This window comes from Xyrauchen texanus, chromosome 37 (assembly GCF_025860055.1).
Source record: "Xyrauchen texanus isolate HMW12.3.18 chromosome 37, RBS_HiC_50CHRs, whole genome shotgun sequence".
NCBI lineage: Eukaryota > Metazoa > Chordata > Actinopteri > Cypriniformes > Catostomidae > Xyrauchen > Xyrauchen texanus.
Window position 1 is genome coordinate 15198667 of NC_068312.1, and position 10237 is coordinate 15208903.

At 35.6% G+C, this 10237-nt stretch overlaps 2 protein-coding genes across 3 annotated transcripts; one reads left to right on the forward strand and one right to left on the reverse strand.

Annotated features, from left to right (window-relative positions):
• Window positions 1-2089: 2089 nt before the first annotated feature.
• Window positions 2090-6040, reverse strand: LOC127631329 (transmembrane protein 233-like). Its single transcript, XM_052109426.1, has 3 exons — window positions 5704-6040; window positions 2351-2485; window positions 2090-2188 (listed from the first exon to the last, which is right to left on the reverse strand). The coding sequence occupies exons 1-3, from the start codon at window positions 5893-5895 to the stop codon at window positions 2177-2179; spliced, it is 339 nt and encodes a 112-aa protein (XP_051965386.1). The 5' UTR covers window positions 5896-6040; the 3' UTR covers window positions 2090-2176.
• Window positions 6041-8310: 2270 nt separating this feature from the next.
• LOC127631324 (uncharacterized) lies at window positions 8311-9948 on the forward strand. 2 transcript variants are annotated; one of them, XM_052109418.1, is made up of 7 exons: window positions 8311-8410; window positions 8534-8604; window positions 8716-8875; window positions 8994-9170; window positions 9368-9405; window positions 9504-9608; window positions 9748-9948. In XM_052109418.1, the coding sequence occupies exons 1-7, from the start codon at window positions 8362-8364 to the stop codon at window positions 9844-9846; spliced, it is 699 nt and encodes a 232-aa protein (XP_051965378.1). In that variant the 5' UTR covers window positions 8311-8361; the 3' UTR covers window positions 9847-9948. The 2 variants fall into 2 exon arrangements, with proteins under 2 accessions (XP_051965378.1, XP_051965377.1); XM_052109417.1 differs by having other exon boundaries at window positions 8534-8875.
• Window positions 9949-10237: the final 289 nt, after the last annotated feature.

The window sequence follows — 10237 nt, forward strand, 5'->3', positions numbered from 1 at the left end:
TAATAATATACAGTATTTTATCATCTTTATTATTTATATTTTTAAATATAATAATAGCAAAACAACAACAACAACAACAACACCAATAATAATAATACAAATAATAATAGTAATAATGATTGTATATTTTTAGACAGTTTTGGGCTGTGTTGTTTTGATGAAATCAACCAGCTGTGTTTGAATGTGTGTCTCTCAGAATCTTGCGACATTCTCACGGCTATCAAGTTTCACAGAGTCATGAAATGTCTGGTGATTGCTTCAATAAACACAGACATGGGTGTGAACAAGAGAGAGTTAGACCACCAGTGGGGTACCTCCTCAAAATAAAATAGTTAGCAATTTAAGTGAGATTGATTGTAATGACACTATAAATGATTGCTGTAAATATGAGCCCTTATGTTAAGGTACAATGAAAACTCGTCAGCAAGACCCTTACAAAAAGTGTAAAATTCTTCTGCTAGCGGAACATATTTATGTTCAGTTGTAACATGTAGCTGTTTGCTCTGATTGCCAAGTCTGGAGAAAGATTTAGCTATATTTAACCTTAGCTAGCTATAATATTACATATCAGAATACATAATACGCCAAACGCTGCAGATTACATTGGGTGTAAAGGAGGAGAGGCAGGGCTATGGGTAGAGACAGTAAGAGTAAGAAAGTGTAGGGTACAACGGGGCTAAAGCACCGCTTAAGTAAAGTTGGCTTTTTAACTGGTCACAAAATGTATCAAGATCAAAACGTCTGTTTTATTATTGAATATTGATAGAGCAACATTATTTGTGTGAAAAATAATAAAAACGAATGGTTGTTTCTATTAAAATCAAGTTAAATAAAATGTACCCCACACTTGGGGTAAAAGACCCTTAGGGAGTTTAAAGTGATATTTCATTGGTATAGTAGATATAGACTAGTTATAGTGCAAAATTTGTCAACTAATGCAAATCATTTTGAGACAGCAAGATGTTTTTTGAGTAACAAATTAGGATGATGCTTACTCAAAATAAACTTCAGAAAAAGTCAAACATTTCCTGTTCATTTCAAACACATTTGGTATTTTATTACATCTGAAGTATTCTATAAACAAACTGAACTCTATTGTGATGGGATCAGTCATGTGAGCCCACTTTGAACATTTTTCATACAAATCTATTCCCCCACTTTAACACCCCCAATGTGTTTAATAGGGGCCTTTAGCCCCTGCAACAGGGGGCTTTTAACTCCAAATACTATCCTTTCACTTATTGGACAGTTATTGAAAAATTTTTGATTTAATGAACTTCAACAAAATTAATAAATACGTTTTATGTCTCAAAAGAAATGTGTTAATTTCAGGGATTGTCATTAACTACATACATTTGCAACATTTTAAAAAATTATAAAAATGAGATCAAATTGCCTCAAAATCAGCCTGTAGACACCACACGCAAAGATCTCATGGATCAGGACAATTTTCCAGTGTATAGTGACAAACAAGTGTTTAGGAAAGTGCTGTGACAGATTTTGATTGTATTTAGCATTTTGGGAGGAAATAAAATCAATGGAGCATTTTACCCCACAGAGCCTTTATCCCTGTTGTACCCTAATATCCTTAAGCACTGGTGCCTGCTATAAGGCATTATAAATCTGCGACAGACATTCATGTATGTAGTGTACTGAGTCATTTCAGACATTTCTTCTTGTTTTTCTCTTAAAAATAAAATGCAATCACAAATGTTATTTTACATCCATACATACAACATAGATTTTTTTTCATTTGTCTTTTAAAGCATCAGTTAGCTGTTTGGGAGATATAACTCTTTTAGCATGTTTCAGGACAAACATAATTTACACCTCTAAAATATACACATTTACACGATTTGAGGTGCCATTATATTCAACATAGATGCACAAATAAATGACATCACTCTGAAATATTTATACGATGGTATGATATGAATATGAAGTGATTTTCTGTATTTCAGACTCCTTTAGACCATGCTTTTAGCAAATACAGACCTTTTTATACATTCCATTTCAAAATGTTGATAACTTATAAATCCAGGATGGTTCAAGCACATGGCGCCACCCCAGTGAAACCACGTTCTGGGTTTAGCGCTCACAGTGTCCTCTCATGTTCACTGGAACTGATCGCCACCAGTTCACAACATAATTTCCAGCTTTGCTCATCTCTTCAAGATCAGACTGCATTCTGTGGAGTTGATATAAACAAAGAAGGTGATTATAGACCTTTATATTTACAGTTGTTTTCTTAGCAGATATGTTCTTACCAAAAGGAATATAATTTATAACTCATAATTTGACAAATACTTAATGTTTATAAAAGTGACCCTAACTTTGTGCAGATAGGTACCTTGGTGAAGTGGACAATACAGTAGATCATAATGATCAATAGGCCAATGACTAAGGAAGCGATTCCCATGTGAAGAGCCTTCCTCCCCAGCCGCTGAGCTCCTTCATAGTCGTCTGCATCATAACTGCTCTGAGACTGAGAAAGAAGGAGAAAGAAACTGAGAAATCGTAATAGTAAAGTGAGTTGGCACAATCTGCCAAATTATTAGTTTTTTTTTAAGATAAAAATAAATAAATTCAGGTGCTGTAGAAATAAGATATTGTAAGTCTTGGCATATATGCATTTGTTTTTAGCATATTGAGATGCGGGCAGGTCTCCAAGTGAGAACTTGACCTCATGGCCCATAAAGCAGGCAGCAGTGAGTGATGAACATAGTGATGATGCCAGTCTCATTTCTGCCCTTTTAATAAGCTCAGACAGCAAACCGAGACTTGGACATAGATCACTGGCACTAAATCACGTACAGTGGGATGACAATTATGATCTGGCGTCAGATGAATCGGATGGATTTCATGTTGAGATAACATTTGAAACAAAAAGTCTACTTGAAATGAGGCGGTCATCTAAATGTAAATGGAAGTAGGTATAAATGGAAGTTCATGAAGTGTAAGAAATACACAGTAGGCTACATTTTTATTTAATTATCTTATTTTTTGTTGTTGACAGTAAAATACATAAACATTCTTAAAACAAGACATGTTTACTTGAGAAGCAAAATTGCATTAATGCTTTCTTTGACTATATCTTGAATTAAGTTTATTTCTTGCCCAGTTCTATTTATTTTTTTTAGCAAAGATCACACTAAATTATTTGAGGTTTAAAAACTAAAGAAACTGCCAATAAAGAATAATCCACTTTTAAAAAAATGTATTCTCTAAAAAAACCCTCTTATTTTCTTGCACACTTTAGTTTCTATGTAAATATGACTAAATATGTAAAGCAAGTATGATCTTATTTTAAGGATGTTTTAGACAGTTTTACTGTAAAATGACAAAAATATTAAGGAAATGATTGCAAAAGTTGTGAAAGTGAGACAAAGATCCGTTTAAGTACTAAATCTCTGCACCTATAATTCATTTTTTTTTTTTTTTGCCTTAACCACTGTTGACAGTGATACAGTTTGCATAAACCCCCCGGTGGGTCATAGGGCAATGAGGCGGATTGCGTGATTTGTGATGCTCATCTAGTTTCTTACAGCCTTCGTGGTGGCAGCTGCAGCTGCTGTAGTCAGTGAGCCCTGTAGCGTTACTGTGTGGGAGACACAAGTGGCGGAGTCAAACTGAAACTGGAGGTGTTGCTCTTCACTGCAAACCTCTGCACTTTGCCTCATTCAGACCCCCTATCTCTGGACTGGTACTACTGTTTGAGAAGCACAGATTGATTGTTTAAATAAAGGGTAAATCTATGACGGGAATGGGCAACTGGTGATACATCTTCATGTCTTAATGTGGATGAATCAGCCTATTCCATGAATCAATCCACATTCTACCTTACAAACTCAATATAGAAATTGACATTGTGCAAATACTGTAAGGCCAAAGGTATGTGGACACACTCTACATATTAAGTGGTTTGGTTATTTTAGCCACACTCATTACTTTATAGTGTATAAAATAAGCATACTGCCATGGAATTTTCTTTTCATGGCAAACCTTTTCAGTGGAATGGGGTGTACTGATGAGCTCAGTGACATTAAACATGGCACTGTCATAGGATGCCACCAGTAAAATGGTTTACTGAGTCTGGTGTGGAAGAACTTGACTGGCTTGCACAAAACCCAGACCTGAATCCCACTCAACATATTTGAGATAAATTGCAAGAATATGAGACAGGCCCCATCGGCCAACATCCAAAATCAACACCTGACCTCACTGATGCTCCTCTGCAAATCCATGCAGCCATTCTCTAACACCTAGTGGAAAGCTTTCCAAGCAGAGTTGAAGCTGTTACAGCAACAAAAGGAGGTCCAACACTTTATAAATGCCCATGGTTTGTAACTACGTGCTCAACAATCACAAACTGTTTGGGTGTGGTGTTCTGGTGTCCACATATTGTGTTATTCCTCTAAAGCCAATTATAAAGTATATTCATAACAAAAATAACACATGGAGTACTGACATTAAGGTGAAAATGAGATGCTGTGTATACATGTCTCACATTTTGAGGTTAAGGTGTGAAAAGTCAGGTAGCAAACCACTGAAAAAACTTCCTCTACTCATCTACTGCAAAAAATAAAATAAATAAATAAACGGTAACTGTAGAAACAACCTGAGCAATTTAAAAAGAATAGCTCTTGCAACATTAAAGGAATAGTTCACCCAAAATTAAAAATTCTCTAATCATCTACTCACCCTCATACCTTCCCAGATGTGAATGACTTTCTTTTGTTGAACACAAACGACAATTTTTTAGAAGAATATCTCAGCTCTGTATGTCCATACAATGCAAGTCAACAGGGTCCAAAACTTTGAAGCCCTAAAAAGCACATAAAGGCAGCATAAAAGTAGTCTATACAACTCCAGTGGTCAAATCCATGTTTTCAGTAGTGATATGATAGGTGTGGGTGAGAAATAGATCAATATTTAAGTACTTTTTTATTATACATTTTTGACCTAGTTGACTTGCATTGTACATATGTATCTACAGAGCTGAGATATTCTCCTAAAATTGTTTTGTTTAAGTTTCTTTAAGTGTCATCATAATCTCTACTTTCCACGTGCCTCGTGCAAGTAAGCACATCTGCAGTGAATGTGTGGGAAAGGGTGTGTTTGAGATGTGTGTGAGAGTGTATGCAGTCTTGCTTGCATGTGTGGGAGTGCCACAAAAGTTTACTGCAAAGATACTTGAGGCTTGGCTATTTATAACACTTATCAGTCTATATGAAGCATGAGTACATTAGTTTTAGTCAGATTTCAAAGCCACAGGTATCATAATCTCTCCAGTACAGGACCGTAAACCCACAAAAACACAACACTAAAGGAAAATATATTTTATCAATATTTTATCTCTGCCTTCTGTAGCGCTGGCCAAACCATTAGTATTTCATAAAGTTTAGTTTGAAAAGGCAAGTGTACTGTAAAAATGTTTTGTAAGAAAAACATGTAGTAATGTCCAAATTATCTTTAATAATATTTAATATGTTGGAATCAACATTAATACGTTAGGTTACACCAATGAATGTAATGGTTAATGGTTAGATCATGTAGAAAGAGATTCTTAACAACTGCTTTTATCCACTTTTCACAGTGTGATGTCTGTCTTTTTATCAACTTTAAACAATTTTTTGCTATAAATTTTAAATATAACGTAATTGTTTTTAATTCAGTTATTGACTAATTAAGTTTTCTACTCACCATCAGAGAAAAAACCAATGCCACAATGTTGATAGGCCATGCTGGGCAAAAGCAGGTGAAAATGGTCAGAAAAATGTAATTCTTCAGCGGCGGTGGCCCCTCTTCCTCAACACCCCTTCCCAAACTGTGATCAACACTCCCATCTATAGAGCGCTTTGCCTTTCCATCTGACTGTTGAATACCAGGGTTCATGATGCAAAACAAACCAGGCGTATCAAGCGGTGTAAGTTAAGAAGGAGCAGACTATGGTGAGACAGAACATTTACAAGAGATGTGAGGAGAAGCTCAGGAAACTGAATGAAAGTCAGGAGGAGAAACTAAAAGGAAAGAGAAGACACTCTTTGGGGATGTCCGATGATTGAGTAAGTGTAAGAGGCGATGGATGAGAAAGTTGAGTGAGTCAGAGACGGCTTATGACCTAATTACCACTGGGGCTGAACACTATCCCACTTCAGAAAGGAAAAAGTAGAGAGAGGGAGAGAGAGAGAGAATGTGTGCAAGACTTTAAAACGATGTAAGATGTAAGAGGAGAGGCAAGCAGAGAGAAAAAGGTCTGACTACTTGCCCATATTACCATTATCTTCAAAGGGAGAAGTGAGTGTTAATGTTACAACTTATAATGGATAATGGCCCCAAAATCACATTACAAGGCTGCCAAGAAATGCACACTGGCAATTTTCCCACGGTTTTCTCAAAGTAGGCTACAGTAGTGAGGAGAATGCAAACAGTGAAGCTCTGAGGATGAAAGCTGCATCACACGTTACAAATGCAGGTGGGAAACCTGTCAAGGAAATGTCCTATCATATTTAACCCAAAATCATGGAATCCCATTTGCATCACATTCCAACACTTACTGCTTTGGCCACTGGGGGCAGTGTTTCGAATTTCAGTTAGCACTGACCGAATTTACTTAAAGTCAACCTACTGTTTCCGATTTAATTTTTTTTTTTACTGTATTACAGGAAAAGGATGCTGTTGTACAATGATTTTTTACAAATTAAAACCAGCAAAAATTAAAAGCAGATTAATACAACACTTTACAATTTAAATAATATTTACTTTCTTTCATGTTAAGAATGTCATAATGATGTCTTTTTTGCATTGAAATAATGAGAATTGGCTTCCATACTAAAATCAAGAAAAATAAATATGAAATCATATTTTGCTTGGATAAAATGAAGCCTACATTTAGGACCATTAAGATTATTTGCATTCTGGCATTATTTTCAGGCAACATGATTAAATGGGAAGCTGTCATGTTGTTTCTGAGAGCTGCGTCAGCAGTGTAGGAGACAGGGATTTGTATCCCACATTGAAACCAGGAAGTAATCACGTTCACATAATTCGTGACAAACGTGATTTGGATTGGTTAGGGTTTGGGGGAAAGGTTGAGAAAATATGCATTCCTCTTCACTGCATAGACTGTGCTGTTGAAAACATCTGCTCACAACTCACTTTTGGTGCCCCTCTGTGGATAATTTAGGAGCTCACACATGCAAATACGGCCAACAACATTTGCAGAGTGCAAGGCCAAGAGAGACAGAACGGTAAGGATTGACACCTGTGGGAAATCACTTCTAATGGTGTGTTCACATACAATGCGATTGTTGTAGTGGTGTATGGGCACCTGGAATTGTAGGACACAACGTCATACATGTACAGAGACCGGATGAAAAAGATATCCTGAGCAAAGTGAGTTGAAGTTGGACTACTTGGTAAGTTATGAACCAAGTCATAGTGTGCTACTTGACTCCTGCTCATTGATTCCAGATGAGTAGGGGCAATACTCATGGATGCATCTACTCCTGACCGTGAGTTTAAACACATTTATAATCCAGCGGTCAAACTCGGGAGAGAAAGAAACACATGCAGCAGAGATTATGTGCACATTGAGTGCTATTCTGAAAAATAATTTTTCATTCTTTGTATATCAAACAAAATTTACGCTTGGATTGTTTATAGGGATCCCACTTCCTCCTTTGAAGAATGAAAGCTAGAAACTTGTCACAAACACTTACTGCAGTAAACAAATATGCTGTTGTACAATGATTTTAAACAAATTGAAACCAGCAAAAATGAAAGACAGTTCACTCAGAGTACTCTGAGTTATAAATACTTTACAATTTAAATAATATATTTTTTGATTCATGTTGAAAAAATTGCATTGCAATAATGAGAATTTGGGAGTAAAATATGCACAACTGTCATGAAAATAATGCTACAATGTGAAAAATCTTAATGGCCAAAATGGGCTTATAGATGTTGATTTTAGAGCATTTTTTCATGAGAATGAAACCAATGCATTTCAAAGCGGATCAAAGGTTGATGTATCATTGAAACGTTATGAGAACTCTCAACAGATCCTTTGTATGAACTCCATTCACCAAAGAGCAAAATCAACACCTCTGTAACCACAACAGGAAGTGTTCTATCAGGCATGAAATGTAACAAAAAAACTGTAGTTTAAAAAGGCGGGAACACTATACAAACTCACAAGACTCAACCCGGTGGCCTGTCTGTGGGTGTTACTAAAATATGTGAGGAAACGTTTGGTTTCAACAGGCAGGATACATCACACACACACACACACGAAAAACAAATGAAAAACACCTGCCTCTGCTAACTTGTGAAACATACTGTCTCTACAGTTTAGATAAAATGATACACACCATATGTCCCGGTGCTCTCATCATAATCTGTCTCACAGGTAATGTATTGTCCTTGTTATTTTTCCTTGATGGCACAAATTAATATAATTTTTGTATTTAATAATGAGTGAGTTGGAGTATCAAACAGAGGTTTCATAATGAAAATCTTGTCCTTTTTTCAGGGCTTGTCCCTGGATTTCAACTATCTCTGCAGCAAACACCTGAGAGAATAAACACAACTGAGGGCTCGAATGTGAGCATCACCTGTCATATTGAAGTGGATTCAAGAACAGAAAGATTACATGTTTTGTGGTTAAAAAATAATGTCTCAATAATGGACTATGAAATATTTAATGTTTCTAAGAATCAGTTCTCTACCTGTTCTACTGGATATATGTGCATCAACGCATCAATTCACATCCCTTCAGTATATCTAAATCATAGTGGTGTTTATTACTGCAAAGTATGGTCAGATTTACCCAAACTTTTTGAAGCTTATGGAGAGGGGTCCCATGTATATGTGGGTGAGCTTTACCTTTGACTTTTGTTAGCATTCATTTTTCAGATTTTACACTTTTTGACTGAGAATGGAGAATTATTTGTATTTACATCATAATATTGAACAGTCCTTATTTTAAACAGGTACTTCTCAAATATCAAACATTACTTTTTCAACACTTGTGACATCGCCAGGTCCACCTTCGACTATGGGTCCAGCAAACCACTATAAGTATATAGTGATGTGGCTACCGCTTTCAGGGTGTGCAATTCTTTTGCTTGTTATCGGCATCGCCTGTGTCATTTACATATATAACAAAGGTAAGTGAAATTGTGAAACTTCTTAAACACTTGGATATCTATGAGTCTATCAGAATCAATCATTAATTGAATTTAGAATTTGTGACTGTATAATAGGCATAAGAGGTAAAAAGGCCATGAGGATTAGTGAAAATCATTGTCAAGTAAAGTTTACAATTGTAGTGTTCAAGTCTAATCTGTATGCTTTCTTAAATTAGGACACTGCAGAAGTCAAGTTAAAGCAAAAGAGTCCAATGTGAGTGACATTTATTATTTATTTGATGGTGCATAGAGGCAGAACTGATAGTCATTTTAAAAAGATATGGAATTTTTTAAAGAAGTTAATACTTCCAGGTAGATGCTTTCAGTGGATCTCTGTGCCCGGTTCCTTCTGAAACTATTGTTTACGCTGCACTAAACATTCCAAAATCTGCAGACAGTGCAAAAACAAGAAATGAGGTAAATGGTACTTTGGGTATTCTGTATTATTAAAGTGATTAAAACAAATGCACTTTTGATAGGGTGCATTTGCTTAGTTAACTGCTTCTAATTAACCCAATTTGTTGCATTTGCACATTTGCAACAAATTGTTTTTCAGGACTGTTTAGCTCTGGCACCCTCCACAGGGATCTGCTCTGAAGATTCAGTGACATACTCTGAAGTCCACATAAAGAAAGGACCAAAGGACGAAGGTTGATTTTTCTGTATTTTTATTTGACTTGGCCAGATTTTTTTTCACATTGTTTTTTTGTTTTTTTTTTTAATCTCTACTTGTTATCGCATATTTATTGATAGACGTTCAATGTCTTTTTTGACATTGTTGTTAGCAGGCTATCAACAGATTTGTCTCAAACAAGTTTGTTAAACTGAAAGTGTGAAAAATGATTTTGTGAATACATTGCTGTAAATAAAAAACAAAGATCTGTTCTTTCTGTATTTTTATTTCTTATTTTTTTTTATATTGAAGCTTGAATTGCAAAGTGCACATTTAAATATAAAGCATGATCATGACACAGCACAATTGAGTTCTTGTTGTCTCATCAGTGTAGGACTGAATATTTGCCCACTCAGTCAAGAAATTACAGTAT